Source organism: Narcine bancroftii, chromosome 4 (assembly GCF_036971445.1).
Source record: "Narcine bancroftii isolate sNarBan1 chromosome 4, sNarBan1.hap1, whole genome shotgun sequence".
Lineage (NCBI taxonomy): Eukaryota > Metazoa > Chordata > Chondrichthyes > Torpediniformes > Narcinidae > Narcine > Narcine bancroftii.
Window position 1 is genome coordinate 232,882,689 of NC_091472.1, and position 16,994 is coordinate 232,899,682.

General features: G+C 35.5%; 1 protein-coding gene across 5 annotated transcripts in view; it reads right to left on the reverse strand.

The window, feature by feature from the left end:
- traf3ip1 (TNF receptor-associated factor 3 interacting protein 1) overlaps nucleotides 1-16,994 on the reverse strand; it is a 186,969-nt gene that overhangs the window by 78,179 nt on the left and 91,796 nt on the right. For 4 of the 5 annotated variants that reach the window (XM_069934308.1, XM_069934307.1, XM_069934306.1 and 1 more), the window contains 3 exons: nucleotides 4,752-4,845; nucleotides 4,533-4,616; nucleotides 256-391 (listed from right to left, as the gene is read on the reverse strand). In XM_069934308.1, the coding sequence (XP_069790409.1) occupies nucleotides 256-391; nucleotides 4,533-4,616; nucleotides 4,752-4,845 (314 nt within the window). The remainder of the gene's footprint in view (nucleotides 1-255; nucleotides 392-4,532; nucleotides 4,617-4,751; nucleotides 4,846-16,994) is intronic. The other variant, XM_069934305.1, reaches the window with a different exon arrangement.

Consider the following 16,994-nt stretch of genomic DNA (forward strand, 5'->3'; position numbering starts at 1 on the left):
CACTCAAATCAGAGTTATAGCCAGGGAAGAAGGGTGGTTTTGTTAATCATTCCATCTGATCAAATTTAACTCCAAGACTGAACACAAAAGGCAATGCACCAAATTAGCTACTTGGTTTTTTTTTAATTAAAAAAACCTTACATTAAATCTTTCATTATTTTCAATGGATCTTTTTATCCTTACCAAAATATTGAAAAAAATGATTGATGGAATATTTTAATGCAACACCAAATTCAACTTAGATAATTAACTTACAGATTCCATTTCAGGCATTTCCGGAAGCTGTGAAACAGTTTCTTCCACCACAAATTGTTCATCATCATCCTCTTCCTCCACCGTATTCTTTCCTCTATCCACAATTACATTAGTCACAGGCTTTGCACTACCAACTCTGGAAAGGTACAATAAAGCAAATTAATGTAAAATAACTTCAAAAATATATTAAATAAAACGTGAAACTGAATGATATGCACATGATTCCATATGAAATGTTAAATGACAGACTAGATGCATGACAACTGTCAAAGCAGTCATCTGCAGAGTATTTTTTGTAATAGTTGAACATAAACAAGTCCTGCTAACCATTGGGCCACTTATACTAATCCTATTTACCCACATTAGGAATAGCCTTGGCTATTCAAACAGTCAGATAAACTTTTCAAAAAAAGGTCATGTTCCTATTGGAATATGGCTTGAATACTGTATTATGATATCATACTGCAAAATACTGAGGGTCATTTCAATCATATCATTGTATTCATTACCAATTAATACATTTCAAATTTAGTTTGCCAAACCTCTTGCTATTTTCACCTAGAATGTTAGGGTAAACCAGTGTTTCTCAACCTTTTTACCCTTGTGGAACTCATGAAATATTTTTCATTTCTCAGGGAACCCCTGAATAAAAATTATTATATACCATTATTAATATCTATCTTTTTTATATTTTTATCATAGTTCATGTGGTAAACATTATATTTTTTGGATAACTTGTTTAAGGAAAAAATAACCCCTTTTATTGTGAAATTTATTTGGCAATGCAAAAAAAAATCATACTGCTCATTTATGAGACCTTACACTGAGGTTTTCATTCACAAAAATCTGTAAACACACACACAAAAAAAAACATAAATAACCAATATCACATATGTATAACACATATAAACAGAACAAAAGCAGATAACCATTAACATCATTTATTGACAATGTTGAAAAGGCATAAGAGAAATCAAGGTACAAGTCCTATGAACAAATATATGGGCCAAGGAAATGTTATTTTCGAAGCCGATTTAGATAGTGAAATTTGCTCCTCTAATGTGAAATCTGTGCCCGTCTTTTGCCACACAAATACTTAATTTGTGTTCAAACTTTAGATAAATACACACAGATTTCATTTTCAACTGAAAGGAGATGATTTCTGTCTTTGCTTTTGATACTTGTTAAATAAGAAAAGGTTTTCTCACACATGTAAGAAGTTGAAAACTGCAGCAATACATTTATTGCTTTCCTATGAATGGTAGGATACTCTTCTTTCACAGAAATCCAGAACTTGTCCAGAGGTAGGTCAGTAAATCTCATCTTAAGTGTACAATCAGACTGCAGCTCACAAAGTTCTTCATCTTTTAAAGTCAAGATCTCAGGATGACCAGAAGATTCAGAGTATGGATACCTCACCTAATCATACAACTTGTGTTGAAAGGGAGGGAAAATAATGTTCGATTCTGATCCACAATTCCTCCAGGTGGATTTCAATAAGACTTGAAATTTGCTGATAGCCCTCTTCACTTTTCAGCCCCAGCAGTAGCTGAAACATCTCAAGATTTCCTTTTGCAATGATACATGGTCCTGTCCACTAACCAGTGAAGGTGGTTTCACACAGGCGCCATATAGACATCGCTAAATACATTCCCTATGATTATTGTAATTTTAAATAATGAGGTTGAAGCCTTTATTATAATAACCAAGGATTTTCCAACAATATGGAGTCCGTGTATAGTAAAATTACGAATATAAAATTAAACAAGAATTACTCAAAAATGCATTAGCCTATTTATCACTGTTTCTCATGAAACCCCTAGTGACCTTTTGCTGAAGCCTAGGGTTCCGGGGAACATCGGTTGAGAAATACTGGAATAAACTAACAATGTAATTTAAAATAAAGGTATAGTTGCTATTGTGGAGGCTCACCACTAGGCAGGCGAACCGGCCCCGCTTGTAAACCATGTGGCGGGGCAGCCGGCCAAAATGGCGCTATCGGGGCTTTTCCCTTCCTCCCAGCACGGGGCTCAGAAGCCCGGGTGACGTCAGCGCCCTCCAGCGCAGTTCTCAATCAGGTCCGGGCTGGGAGTACAAGTGTAGCCCAGCAGCCTGCAATAAACTAGTCTGCTCACTGAGCTCAACCCGTCTGGTTGTGTGTGTTATTGCAGGAGCAGTGTAGCGTCCGCTACACAATTCTATTTTGCTTTGTGTTGGGAAAATAACTTGCCATTCAACAATCAGCAAATGATTTTCTTGCATTTTCAGCACCATATGGGGGAAAGAGATTTTGTTTTTATAACACTGGCTGACTGCTCCTCTCAACATCTGCACCACCTGACTGATTTCACCCACTGACAAGAATAATAACTAAAAATTTCAGACAACTATCCTTGTATTTTAAATTGAATCAGTTCTAAAAGATAACTCCAGTTCAATTAAACAGCTTGACAATGTACCAAGATAAAAATGTTAGTCTTTACTCTTCTTTCAGTACTGACATCCTTATTCAAGGAAGAATACAAGGGCACTCAACAAATGGAAACTAGAGAACCTCCCTCCCTGGCAAAGGTCAAATATAACAGGCCTGAATTATATCTATCCAAAAATATAAACTAGTGAGTATGACAGGGTAGATGCTAATAGACACTGGATACAGGCTGTAGAATCAGGATAAGCAGTTGGCCAATTAGGAATTTTGTCAAAGGAATTCAACTGAGCATCCATTTCTTTCTGAAGAGTAAATTTATCGGTCTTTGGGCATGAAGAGAATCAAGGAGAGCATTAAGATACTGAATAGAAAATAGAATTAATTTAGAGGATTAGCCATAATGTTATCCAATAAAGTGCTCTGTGGTCTACCTCTGGTTTTACTTATGCTATACTGCTGAACATTTAAAGTTAGAAATGTAAAATAAATTTCTTATTTTACCAACATTTAACTAACTAGTCTAAATTTGCTTAAGGAACTAATAAAGAGGGTCCATGAGCATTAAGTAGGTTTCAGCAAGGCATTTGACCACAGGGAGGTAAAAAACATGAGCTTCTTGGGAAAGTAATGTTGGATGAAAGATTTGATCAGAGATTGGGAAAGGAAAAGGGAAGGGGGCAATGTTTTGATTTCGGGGAACACCACACTATCATGTCCTTGCTTCGCACAATATGCATCAATTCCTAGGACTTAAATGTAGGAATCATGATTAAAATGTTTGCAATATCAAAACATTACCTCAGAGATAACAGTAAAAAAGAAAGTCTGAGGCTTCAGGATGGTATAAATGAACAAAGGGGTTAAAAATGGCAATTAGAATTCAGTCCAGAGCAGTGTGAGAATCATAAACATATTTTCACTCTCTACTTCCAAACAATTCTCCTGCTGAAAGGCTTTGTCCAATTTCATGTAATTTAATTTCTATTTACACCCTCCTGCATGGAACCTTACTAAATCCTACTCCATGCAAATAATGTCCACAGGCAATTCCTTATTTACTCAATAAGTGTCATCTCCAAAGAAAACAAACAAAATTAACTGATTAGTCAAATTTGTGCTGGCTCTAATGAGTTCATAAAATCTAAATGATCAGTCACTCTTTCCCCGACAATGGATTCCAGTAACATCCCTATAATTGAAGCTTAACATTTCTTGGTTTCTCACACTCATTTTTAAATAGTTGAGTTAATTAGCAATTTTTCAATCAAGTGGGCAATACCTGAATCAAGAGATCAAACAGTGGCACCTAGAATTTCTCACTAATTTTCTAATGAATACACCGCTTTCGTCTCTCCTCCCCTCTCCAGAGGGATTGAGCTTTGTAAGGTTTGTCCTCAAGACTGGAGACACCAATGACTTCAGATGCTGGATTCTGGAGCAAAAGCACAATCTGCTAGAGGAACATTGGGCCTCAATGAAAGGTTCAAACTGAAAAGTCGACAATTCTTTCTCTCCCGCTGGTGCTGCACAATCCACTGAATGCCTCCAGCAGATCACCCTCAATACTGTTTACCAATTGATTTACAACTGAGATGTGGTACCATAAAATCTTAAAGCAAAGACTCAATTATGGTTAGTGAATTACTAACAGGTTAATCAATCAAGTTGACAAATAATAAAATCTAATCAAAGCCAAATAACATAAATTTGTCCTCATAATTGCTATTATATTATCATCTTGCAATGTACTTACAGCATAATTTTCCAGTAGAAAATACATTAAATATAATGTAAGAAATGTATTGTTCTATTTGAGAGAAAGTGGATTCTAAATATATCACAATACCTTTCTGAGGGAGAGTCTGCACTTTCTTGCTTCTTTACTTTAGGAGGTGCAGGCCTTGCACTTCCTGGTCGAGGTATTCGCCTACTAGTTAAGAAAATAGCAAACATGGTAAATGAGTACTTATCTTGGTGTTATAAGTAAGTTGTCTCATGAATAACAGTCTCAATATTATTTAACAGGTATGGTTGTGAATATTTCAGTAAACAAGAAGAAAATAACCTCTGAGCCACTTGGGAATAAAGTTCATCAGAAATCTCTCCATTCATCTCAGCTGCATGCTTTTTCTCGATGGAATATTGGGCAGCTTCAGAATCTGAAAATATCGATAAATCAGTTACTCCTCTGCCAAGGGGAAAAAAACAATCAAATATATTCTAAAGATGTAACCTGGTTAAACAAATAACTGTAGTCCTGAAATAAGGCTGAATCTATTATCCTTTGGATGTAGAGTATCAGTTTACAAAGTAATGGTAACCTAACAGGATTTATTTAGTCTATGTAAAAATAGTGCTGAAACAAATCTGGTTTCGCACTCCCATTGTAGAACTTTAGCTCGTGGGAATTCTGACGGAGATAAGAATTTCTAAATGAAGCTAGTTAATTAAAAAAAATCTAAAATACAGAAATTAATTCAATAAAACTAGGCAACTTTCTTTGAATCATTTTTTCTAATGGAGGACATATGTGGTATTATGGATGTAGGTGGGGAGGGATTGGACCATGGGAGAAAAGATAGTTTGAAGGTAAGACAAAACTAGTTCGGTGGGGCAAGAGCAAGCAGAAACAACAGGTCTACCCAGATAGTTGGGTTTGTGTATCTTGGGTAGAAAGTTGAAACAAAATTGTCAGGAAGGGTTACTATGATAGGGTGGAAAGGGTGGAAGATAATATAGAAAGACTGGAAAAAGATAGAGATGCCTAGGAAATAGAAAAATTAAAAAAAGAAAAGATTAGGTGTATTAGAAAAATTAAGCAAAAGAAATAATATAAAAAATAGTAGGGGTAAAAGAGAAGGTAGAGGGAAGAGACCCAATAACATTTCTTTTTAAATAATTGGATCCCAGAGATATTGGGAAAGAGAAAATAGGGAAGGGGGCCTTCTGTTAGAGGGGCCTGTCAATCCTCTCTCCCGAAACTAAATTCAGGGCAGACACTGTGCTCTGTCTTGATCAGACTGTGAAATATCAAGACAGAGAAAAGATCCTGCATTCAGTAGCTATATGGGCTAGAGAGGGGTGGGGGGGGGGGGGCTGCAGAATTTGAAGGGGGTAAAATACTCTTTTATCCAGAGTGAACCACAGTGCTCTTAAATCCCAAAGCGTTTGACCCAGTTAAAAAATGCTGTAAGAAACAAGGGAATTGGGTCTATGATGATGAAAGATTTCAGGGAAACCCTGAAAGTATTTCTATCTGGGAGATGGAAGAATTTTTTTTTTTTTTTTAAAAACAGAGGCCAGAGAGGAACTAGAATATGTAAATACTTTGATTACCACCCCAAAAAAACTCCTAAGGGAGGTGGTAAGAGGGGAAAAAAATTAATGGAAAATGATCTTGTAAATAATTGGCTGTAAACAATATAAATACTATAGAAATAAGCACTACACTCTATTCATTAAAAAAAAGTTTTTCTTATATATTATAGTGTAGGGGGGAAAAAGAAATTATTTGTTGCAAGCTGCGGAGTGACCAAAAGGGTGGTTAAGTGAGAAAAAGGGTGCAATGCGCACACTCCAGGATGAGAAGGGAGGTGGCACCAAAAGTTCTTAGGCTGGTGCCAAGGGTAAACGGAAGGAACGGGGTTGGGGGAAAAGATGTATGGATAATTTGTCATTTGTTTGTTTGTTTTTTTAAACCTCTTGTTTTAGTTCTCCAGGATTTATTTTGAGGGTGATCAGCAGAACCAACAGAACAAACATCATGGACTGGGTGAGGGACAAATGTTTTGAGAGAGAGATAAAGGGAGGGAATCTGGAGAAGGAATACCAGGGCAATGGAAGAAACAGTTACGTTCCTGAGCTTTAATGTCAATGGTTTAAATAGGAGGTGAAAAGGAAGAGAATCTTGGCACACATTTTTTAAAAATGTAGGTGGATGTGGGCTTTTTGCAAGAGATCAATTTCACAAACAACGAGCATCAAAATTAAAAAAAAGGGTTGGGTAGGACAGGATAGTATCCTCCTTTAGTTCCAAGACTAGGGAAGTAGCCATTTTAATCGGGAAAAATGTTCCCTATTAACGATGGAAGACACTGCTATTAACCCAATGGGAAGATTCATAATGGTTCACTATCAAATATATTCAGAACCAATGAATATATACACCCCTAATTTTGATGATGAAAGATTTATCCAAAATGTCTTTTTATACGTGGCAGAAGGGTGGTAAAATTACTTAATTAGAGGGGATCCAGCATTGGCTAAATAGGCAAAAAAAGTGACAAGAGCCAAGGCTGAAAAAAACAACTCTAGATCTCATGCAAGAGTTAAATCTAGTGGATCATTGGAGATATTGGCATCCGAGGGAGAGGGTTTGTTCCTTCTACTCAAAACAACATGATTCTTACATCAGAATTTACCTGTTTCTAGCCTCAGCCCAGCTAGAGGGTAGAATTGTAGAAAGTGAATACACGGCAAGGCTATTATCAGATCATTCACCTTTGACTTTAACTAGTGTCATGCTAGACAAGCAAGCTATGGCAAACAGATGGTGCCTTCGCCCATTGCTATTGAAAAAGCCAGAATTCTGTAGTTTCATTAGAGTTCAAATAGAAATATTTTGTGAGGCCACTTTCACTGCCAACAAATTACTGTTATGGGATAAATTAAAAGCTTATCTGAGAGGACAAATAATTGGATACACTAAAGGCATTAAAAAAAGAGTATACGAGGGAGATCAATATATGAGAACAGGAAATAACTCAACTGAAAAAGGATTATTAAAAATTCAGGCTTAGAGGAAGAATACAAAATGATAATCAATAAAAAGGTTAAGTACAAAACCATGCAAACATATAAAATGGAAAAAGTGATATTGAAATCCAAACAAAGGTACTATGAGGTAGGAGAAAGAGCTCACATCTTGGTAGTTGAGGGCAGAGGTAATGGCAAGAACAATTAATGTAATCCAAAAAGAGGTGGACAGAATTTACTATAAACCAAAGCAAATCAATGAAGCATTTAGGCAGTGCTATGTGCAATTATATAAATCCAAATCAGTTGGTGATTTTGATAAAATGGAAGAATTTCTGTCTAATTTGGAACTGTCAAATTTAGAGCCTGAGGAGTGGAAAGGATTAGATACTCCCTTCTCCGAGGAAGAAATAGTAAAACCAATGAGCTTGCTACAGACCAATAAGCCTCCGAAAGAGGACAGGTTCCCTCCAGAATTCTACACAAAATTTAAGGACCTGTTGACACCATTGTTTTTTTTTTTTATTTTTTATTTTTCACACCATAAATCGCATTAACCATGATACACACTTTTTCCTTTTCACACATATACAGTGCCATTTTCTACCCCCCCCCTCCCTCCTCCCATCCCACCCTCCCTACCTCCCCCCTCCCGTCCATTTAAGGTATAAACTCTAGGATACATTAAACCAGTCAGACAATGTTGTCATTCAATAAAAATACACCAGAAATTCCACTGAGTCCATTCTTTTCATTTCCTTTTCCTTCCGTTAACTTAGGTAGTGATTGTCCCCGGTAGGTTTTCGCTGTTGTGTTTAATGTAAGGCTCCCATATTTGTTCGAATATTTCAATATTATTTCTTAAACTATATGTTATTTTTTCGAATGGAATACATTTATTCATTTCTATATACCATTGTTGTATTTTCAAATTATCTTCCAATTTCCAGGTTGACATAATACATTTTTTGCTACGGCTAGAGCTATCTTAACAAATCTTTTTTGTGCATCCTCCAAATCAATTCCAAATTCTTTGTTTTTTATGTTACTTAGGAGGAAGATCTCTGGATTCTTTGGTATATTGTTTTCTATTATTTTATTTAATATCTGATTTAGATCTTCCCAAAATTTTTCTACTTTCTCACATGTCCAGATTGCATGAATTGTTGTTCCCATTTCTTTTTTACATTGAAAACATCTATCAGATACTGTTGGGTCCCATTTATTTAACTTTTGAGGTGTTATCTGTAATCACATATTCAAAGTTACTTCCCTCTGACAAACTCAAACTGCTTCCTAATTTATCCTTCAAGTAGGATCTCATCTGGTAGTATGCCAGCACTGTATCTTGAGTTATATTGTATTTATCTTTCATTTGTTCAAAGGATAAGAATCTATTTCTTGAAAAACAATTTTCTATTCTTTTAATCCCTTTTTTCTCCCATTCTCTAAAGGAAAGGGTATCTATTGTAAAAGGGAGTAACTTGTTTTGCATCAATATTAGTTTTGGCAATTGATAATTTGTTTTATTTCTTTCTACATGAATCCTCTTCCAAATATTGAGTAGATGATGTAATACTGGAGAACTTCTATGTTGTACCAATTTTTCATCCCATTTATATAATTAATATGTGTTCAGGTATCTTTTCCCCTATTTTATCTAATTCTAACCTAGTCCAATCTGGCTTTTCCCTTGTTTGATAAAAATCTGATAGGTATTTTAATTGTGCGTCTCTGTAATAATTTTTAAAGTTTGGCAGTTGTAAGCCTCCTTGTTTATACCATTCTGTTAATTTATCTAGTGCTATCCTCAGTTTTCCCCCTGTCCATAAAAATGTCCTTATTATTTTCTTTAATTCCTTGAAGAATTTCTCTGTCAGTTGTATTGGCAATGCCTGAAATAGGTATAATATCCTTGGAAAAATGTTCATTTTAATACAGTTTATCCTTCCTATTAGTGTTAGTGGTAAATCTTTCCAATGCTCTAAATCGTCCTGTAATTTTTTCATTAGTGGATAATAATTGAGTTTATATAGTTGGCCGAGATTTTTGTTTATTTGTACACCTAGGTATCTTATTGCTTCCATTTGCCATCTAAATGGTGATTCCTTCTTAAATTTTGAGAAATCCGCATTATTCATAGGCACTGCTTCACTTTTATTTACGTTGATCTTGTAACCCGGCACTTCTCCATATCCCTTCAATTTCTTATATAATTCTTTTATTGATAGTTCTGGTTCTGTTAAGTATACTATAACATCATCCGCAAATAAACTGATTTTATATTCCTTGTCTTTTATTTTTATCCCTTTTATATTATTTTCTGTTCTTATCAATTCTGCTAGTGGTTCTATAGCTAAAGCAAACAATAAAGGTGATAGTGGGCATCCTTGCCGCGTTGACCTGCTTAAGTTAAATTGCTTTGATACATGTCCATTTACTGTCACTTTCGCTAATGGTCCCTTATATAATGCTTTAATCCAATTAATATACTTCTCCAGTAAACTGAATTTTTGCAATACTTTGAACAAATAATTCCATTCTACTCTGTCAAAGGCCTTCTCTGCATCTAAAGCAACTGCTACTGTTGGTGCTTTATTCCCTTCTACTGCATGAATTAAGTTAATAAATTTACAAATATTGTCTGTTGTGCGTCTTTTTTTGATAAATCCAGTTTGGTCTAGATTTACCATTTTTGGTACATACTCTGCTAATCTGTTTGCTAATAGTTTAGCTATTATCTTATAATCTGTGTTAAGTAAAGATATTGGTCTATATGACGCTGGTGTGAGTGGATCTTTCCCTTGCTTTAGTATTACTGTAATTATTGCTGTTTTACATGAATCTGGTAAGCTTTGTGTTTTATCAATCTGGTTGATTACTTCCAGGAGGGGCGGAATTAATAAGTCTTTAAATGTTTTATAAAATTCTATTGGGAATCCATCCTCTCCTGGTGTCTTATTATTTGGTAATTTTTTTATTATCTCTTGTATTTCTACTATTTCAAATGGTTCTGTTAATTTATTTTGTTCTTCTATTTGTAATTTTCATAGTTCAGTTTTGGTTAAAAATTCATCTATTTTCCCTTCTTTCCCTTCGTTTTCAGTTTGGTATAATTGTTCATAGAATTCTCTAAAGTTTTCCTTGATCTCCATTGGATTATATGTGATTTGTTTGTCTTTTTTCCTTGATGCCAATACCATTTTCTTAGCTTGTTCTGTCTTAAGCTGCCATGCTAGGATTTTGTGCGTTTTTTCACCTAGTTCATAATATTTCTGTTTTGTCTTCATTATATTCTTCTCCACCTTATATGTTTGTAGTGTTTCATATTTTATTTTTTTATCCGCCAATTCTCTTCTTTTAGTTGTATCTTCCTTCATTGCTAATTCTTTTTCTATATTTACTATTTCCCTTTCCAACTGCTCTGTTTCCTGATTATAGTCCTTCTTCATCTTGGTTACATAACTTATTATTTGCCCTCTAATGAATGCTTTCATTGCATCCCATAGTATAAACTTATCTTCCACTGATTTCGTATTTATTTCAAAATACATTTTAATTTGTTTTTCAATAAATTCTCTAAAATCCTGCCTTTTAAGTAACATGGGGTTTAATCTCCATCTATACATTTTTGGAGGGATGTCCTCTAACTTTACTGTCAATTATAAGGGTGAATGGTCTGATAGTATTCTAGCTTTATATTCTGTTTTTTTTAACTCTATCTTGCATACGAGCTGATAACAAAAATAGGTCTATTCTTGAGTATGTTTTATGTCTAGCCGAGTTATATGAATACTCCTTTTCCTTTGGGTGTTGTTTCCTCCATATATCCAAAAGTTGCATTTCTTCCATCGATTTAATTATAAATTTGGTTACTTTGTTCTTTCTGTTAATTTTTTTCCCAGTTTTGTCCATATTTGAATCCAAATTCAGGTTGAAATCCCCTCCTATTAATATGTTCCCTTGCGTATCTGCTATCTTCAAAAAGATATCTTGCATAAACTTTTGATCTTCTTCGTTAGGTGAATATACATTAAGTAGATTCCAAAACTCCGAATATATCTGACATTTTATCATTACATATCTCCCTGCTGGATCTATTATTTCCTCTTCTATTTTAAATGGCACATTTTTACTAATTAATATAGCTACTCCTCTTGCTTTTGAATTATACGATGCTGCTGTTACGTGTCCTACCCAATCTCTCTTTAATTTCTTGTGCTCCAATTCAGTTAAATGTGTTTCTTGCACAAATGCTATATCAATTTTTTATTTTTTCAGTAAATTTAGCAGTTTCTTCCTTTTAATTTGGTTATGTATTCCATTAATATTTAAAGTCATATAGTTCAACATAGCCATATTATGCTTTGTTTATCTTCCCTTTCCGTTTCTCCATCATTACCTTTCCTTCTTATCCATTTCTGTTTTCTTGTTTTGAACCCTTTATAAGACAACATTCCTAAAACATCAAACATTTTCCTTATTCTCCTATTTAAAACTTCTTTAGCCCCAATCCCCCCTTCCCCTCCTGAGTTGTCTTTTATCCCTTGTCGGACAACCACATCTCCCCTCTTCATTTGGATTTGCGAATTCACTCGCAAGCGTCAGCTGATTTTGCAGTGACCGTAACTCCTCCCCACCCAGCCCCCCCCAGAAAAGATTTCACTTTTCATATGTAACAAAGGTCACTCTTTTAATTCCCTCCTTATTCCCTCTATTCCATTTCCTTCCCTTATTAATTCTTGTCTATACTATCTATATTTTCCTCTAAATACGGATACATTCATGTATGCATATTATACATATACCTCTTTACCCACATACATATAAATCGTGGTCATTTTTACTCTTATTACATGTCTTCATCTCTCTGTTTGTTTTGTAGTTGTTCTGCAAATTTCCTTGCTTCCTCTGTATCCGAGAATAGTTTTTTTCCATAAGATCGTTTTCGATGTATTGAACTCCTTCCTCTTCTTCAGAAGTTCAAAACTTATGTGTCTTTTTAGTTCGCAGTCTTTTGTACTCTCGTTACACGTCTTCATCTCTCAGTCTATTTTGTAACTGTTCAGCAAATTTTCGTGCTTCCTCTGGATCCGAGAATGGTCTGTTTTGCTGTCCTGGAATAAATATTTTCAATACCACTGGATGCTTTAGTATAAATTTATACCTTTTCTTCCATAAAATCGCTTTTGCTGTATTGAACTCCTTTCTCTTCTTCAGGAGTTCAAAACTTATTTCTGGATAAATGAAGATTTTTTGCCCTTTGTACTCCAGTGGCTTGTTGCCCTCTCTTACTTTTTCCATTGTTTTCTCCAGTACCTTTTCTCTTGTAGTATATCTTAGGAATTTTACTAAAATAGATCTTGGCTTTTGTTGTGGTTGTGGTTTAAAGGCCAATGCTCTATGTGCCCTTTCTATTTCCATTTCTTGCTGTAGTTCTGGACATCTTAGGATCCTAGGGATCCAATCTTTTATAAACTCTCTCATATTCTTGCCTTCTTCATCTTCCTTAAGGCCCACTATCTTTATGTTATTTCTTCTGTTATAATTTTCCATTATATCTATTTTCTGAGCTAACAGTTCTTGTGTCTCTTTAACTTTTTTTATTAGATTCCTCTAATTTCTTTTTTAAGTCTTCTACCTCCATTTCTACTGCTGCTTCTCGTTCTTCCACCTTGTCCATTTTTTTTCCCATTTCTGATAAGGTCATATCTATTTTATTCATTTTCTCTTCTGTATTGTTTATTTTTCTTCTTTAATCATTAAATTCTTGCGCTTGCCATTCTTTAAATGACTCCATGTATTCTTTAATAAGAGAAAGTATATCCTTTGTCTTGCCTTTCCCTTCTTCTTCTATTTCACTGTCCTCTTCCTCTTCCTCTGGGTTGGCCATCTGTTGTTTCTTTATTGTCCTTTTCTTCTCTTCTTTCTTGTTTTCGTTGTCTTCTATATTCTCCTTTTGCTGCAGGTGTTCTGCAGCTGTCATTGCCGGCTGTGGAGATCGACTCCCCAGCTGGTCACTCCTCCCGTCGGTGTGTTTTCTTGCATGCGCGGTTGCGCACTTTTACTCGGCTCAGCGAGCCATTTTTGTAGTCCACTTTCTACCGACCTGAGGGAGCGGGTTTCTCTCTCCTCCGCGGGCCTCTTCGAACAGGTAAGGCCTTCTCCTTCTTCTTCCGTTGTCTTCTCTTCCTCTCTTCTTACCGTTGGTTTTGATTTTTCTTTTTTCGCTGCCATCTTCTTTCCACCTTTATACTCACTTTACTTTAATTTTTATTTTTGTGCCTTTGTGTTTTCCTTTGTTTTTTCCGACTTTTCTGGAGAGGGCTGGAGTTCACCGTCCGGCCGCTACTCCATCACGTGACTCCTCCCTTTGACACCATTGTTCATGGACGTGGTGGAACAGGTGGCTGAGACCCATACTCTTCAGGAAATTATTTCAATGGCAATAATTATGGTAATTCCTAAAGATGATAAGGACCCACTAAAGTTGTCCTCCTATATGCTAATTTCACTTCTAAACATGGATTATAAAATAGTAGCCAAAGCTCTGGCAAATAGATTGGCTTGGTATCTGCCAAAGCTAATAAATCCAGATCAGGTGGGGCTTGTGCAGGGAAGGCAATCGGCAGACAATACAAGTAGGTTACTTAGTATAATACATCTGACACAGTCAAGGGCGGACCCAAGTATTACCATGGCACTGGATAAGGAAAAAGCCTTCGATAGACTAGAGTGGGGCTTTTTGATTAAAGTGTTGGAAAAATTTGGGTTGGGACAATCATTCAAAAGTTGGGTCAAAGCACTATATCATAAACCTAAGGCCAAAATTGTTACCAATGGGCAAATATTTTCAGCTTTCCCACTGACTAGGTTGTCTCCATGGAGACTTGGGATTACAGTCTTGAAGGAATGAGGATCCCAGACTTCAAAAAATATTATTGCGCAGACCAATCGAGGTTTATTGCATCATCCTTCGAGGAAGGCAATATACCCATCTAGGCACAAAATTGCCACACGCAATAGGAGAGATGATAGCAGGAGAAATTATATATAAATTGGATACTAAATTAATAATTAAAAAACAGACAGCCCTATATTAAAGCACATAATTCAAATGTGGCAAAGGACAAACCAGATTATTGGGTTAAAAGTACGGCTGTCCTCCAAAACGCCCCTATCCCAGAACAAATTAATTTTTATGATCATGGGTAATAAAATCCTGGACACCTGGTGCCAGAAAGGGATCAGGTGTATCGAGGATTGTATGAGGGGGGAGGGGAGCTCATGTCATTTGAGCAATTAAAAAATAAATTTGACCTATCAAATAAGACCTTCCTCTGCTATCTTCAGTTAAGATAAATTTTGAGGGACAAGTTAGGCCCAACAATGGCCCTGCCATTGTGTAGTGTCATGAAGGCTCTAATACGAAAGGGATCACACATAAATTCACCTCGGCTATGTATCTCCTGTTTCAAAGCGAGAGCCTGAAACCGGGTCTCCATAAATCGAAGCAAAGATGGGAGTCAGATCTCGGATCAATTCCTGAATGATGCTGGTCCAACTTCTGTCGGGTCAGCATAACGGCAGATATTAACACCAGATATAGACTGATGCAATACAATTTCTTGCACCAGCTATACCTTATGCCGCAAATATTGTACAGGGTTAAATCAGAAATCTCAGAACTGTGTTTTAGATGCGGCATTGAGACAGGAACTTTGTGTATTCAACCTGGCCAGGGGCCAAGGTGAGACCCTTCTGCGTTGAATTGGGGGACATTCTGGAAAAAATTACAGGGATGGAATACCCACAAGATCTAGCACTGTTCCTGCTGGGGAATATTATCAACGCGAGGCCGAGGTTGTCCAAACACCAAATTCAATTTGTAAAAGTTGCCTTGGCTGTGACCAGGAAATGCATAATGGTCACTTGGAAATCTGACTCTCAGTTAAGCACAATGCGATGGATCACGGAGATGAGGAGCTGTGTTCCCTTGGAGAAAATTACCTATAACTTGAGAGGGAGACACGACACATTCGTTAAGGCTTGGCAGCCATATTTGTCATATATTGAGGCGCAAGTGTGATTAACCCACCCACCCCCCCCCCCCACACCCCCCCCCAAAATCTCTCTCACAAGGAAATAGTGGACAACAGGTCAACACAATAGGCTCATACAAGCCCGGGAATATCATGAATTCGGAAGATTGTTTTGAAGAGGAAAAGTTTTTATCTTTTAATCAGATGAGGGAAGATTTTGGTATTGATAAGAATTCTATATTTCTTTATTATCAAATTCGATCTTTGGTAAAATGTATGTTTGGTAGAGATATGATTTTACCTAAAATGACTAAATTTGAGACTTCTCTTATGAAGGTACCAGAGAAGGGTTATATTTCATTTATGTATCAAATATTACAGGATGGTATGGATAAAAAGGGTTGGGATAGATCTAAAATTAAATGGGAAGTGGATATTGGTTTTACTTTTTCTGAAGAGGATTGGTTAGATATCTGTTATGATAGTGTAACTAAATTGATAAATGCACGTTATGCAATGATTAATTACAATTTTTTTACATCAATTATATTTGACACCTGAAAAAATTTTTAAAATATGGTTTTAATTAATCAGATTTGTTTTTTAGATGTGGTGATACAGTTGGAACTTTTATCATGCTGTTTGGTCATGTATACATATACAATCTTTTTGGAAGAAAATTCAATCATTTTTAGAATATCTGTATAAGATTAAAATAGTTTTAGATCCAACAGTATTTTTATTGGGTAGTTTGCAACCTCTGAAAGGCTTGGGATTAGATAAGTTTCAGCTTGCTTTTGTATATTTAGCTTTATCCATAGCAAAAGAATGTATTGCTAGTCTGTGGAAAGATACAAATATGATTGATATTAATAGATGGCATAATGAGATGAAATATTGTTTAATAATGGAAAAAATTACATGTTTCACATGATAATTATAATTTTTTTATTAATAAGTGGCTGTTATACTCAGACCATTTACATTTCAATTTGTATTGATTAGATTTTAATATGTATATTTAACTATTTTTTAAATATTCTTTCTTTTCTCTTTTTTTATGGCTCTCCTTAGGAGAGTTGGCTGAAGGGGGGGGGGTTCTTTTTTTTTTCCTATGTATATGAAAAAAATGTTCATGTTTAATTGCTGCATATGTCATATATTATTTGTTTTTTGAACGAATAAATAAAGTTTTTAAAAAATTTAAAAATGAGGAAATAAATTAAAGGCCTGGCTGCCATCCCTTTCCCCACCCCCCACCCTCTTTTAAGTGTATTTGGATTGTTATCTTTAGTATTAGTTACACATCTTTGTTAATGTTGGGGTGGGGGAGATGAAAGATGGGGGAAGGAAGGGATGGGAGGGGGGAAACAGGGGCTCGATATAAACTGATCTGTGAAAGGGGAATCGCGATCCCCTGTGATGTCTAAAATTTAAGTCTGTAAAATAACAAATAAATCTTTTTAAAAAAGAAAGTAGAAATGAGCAGTGCGGAGATGGGAGACAATGAG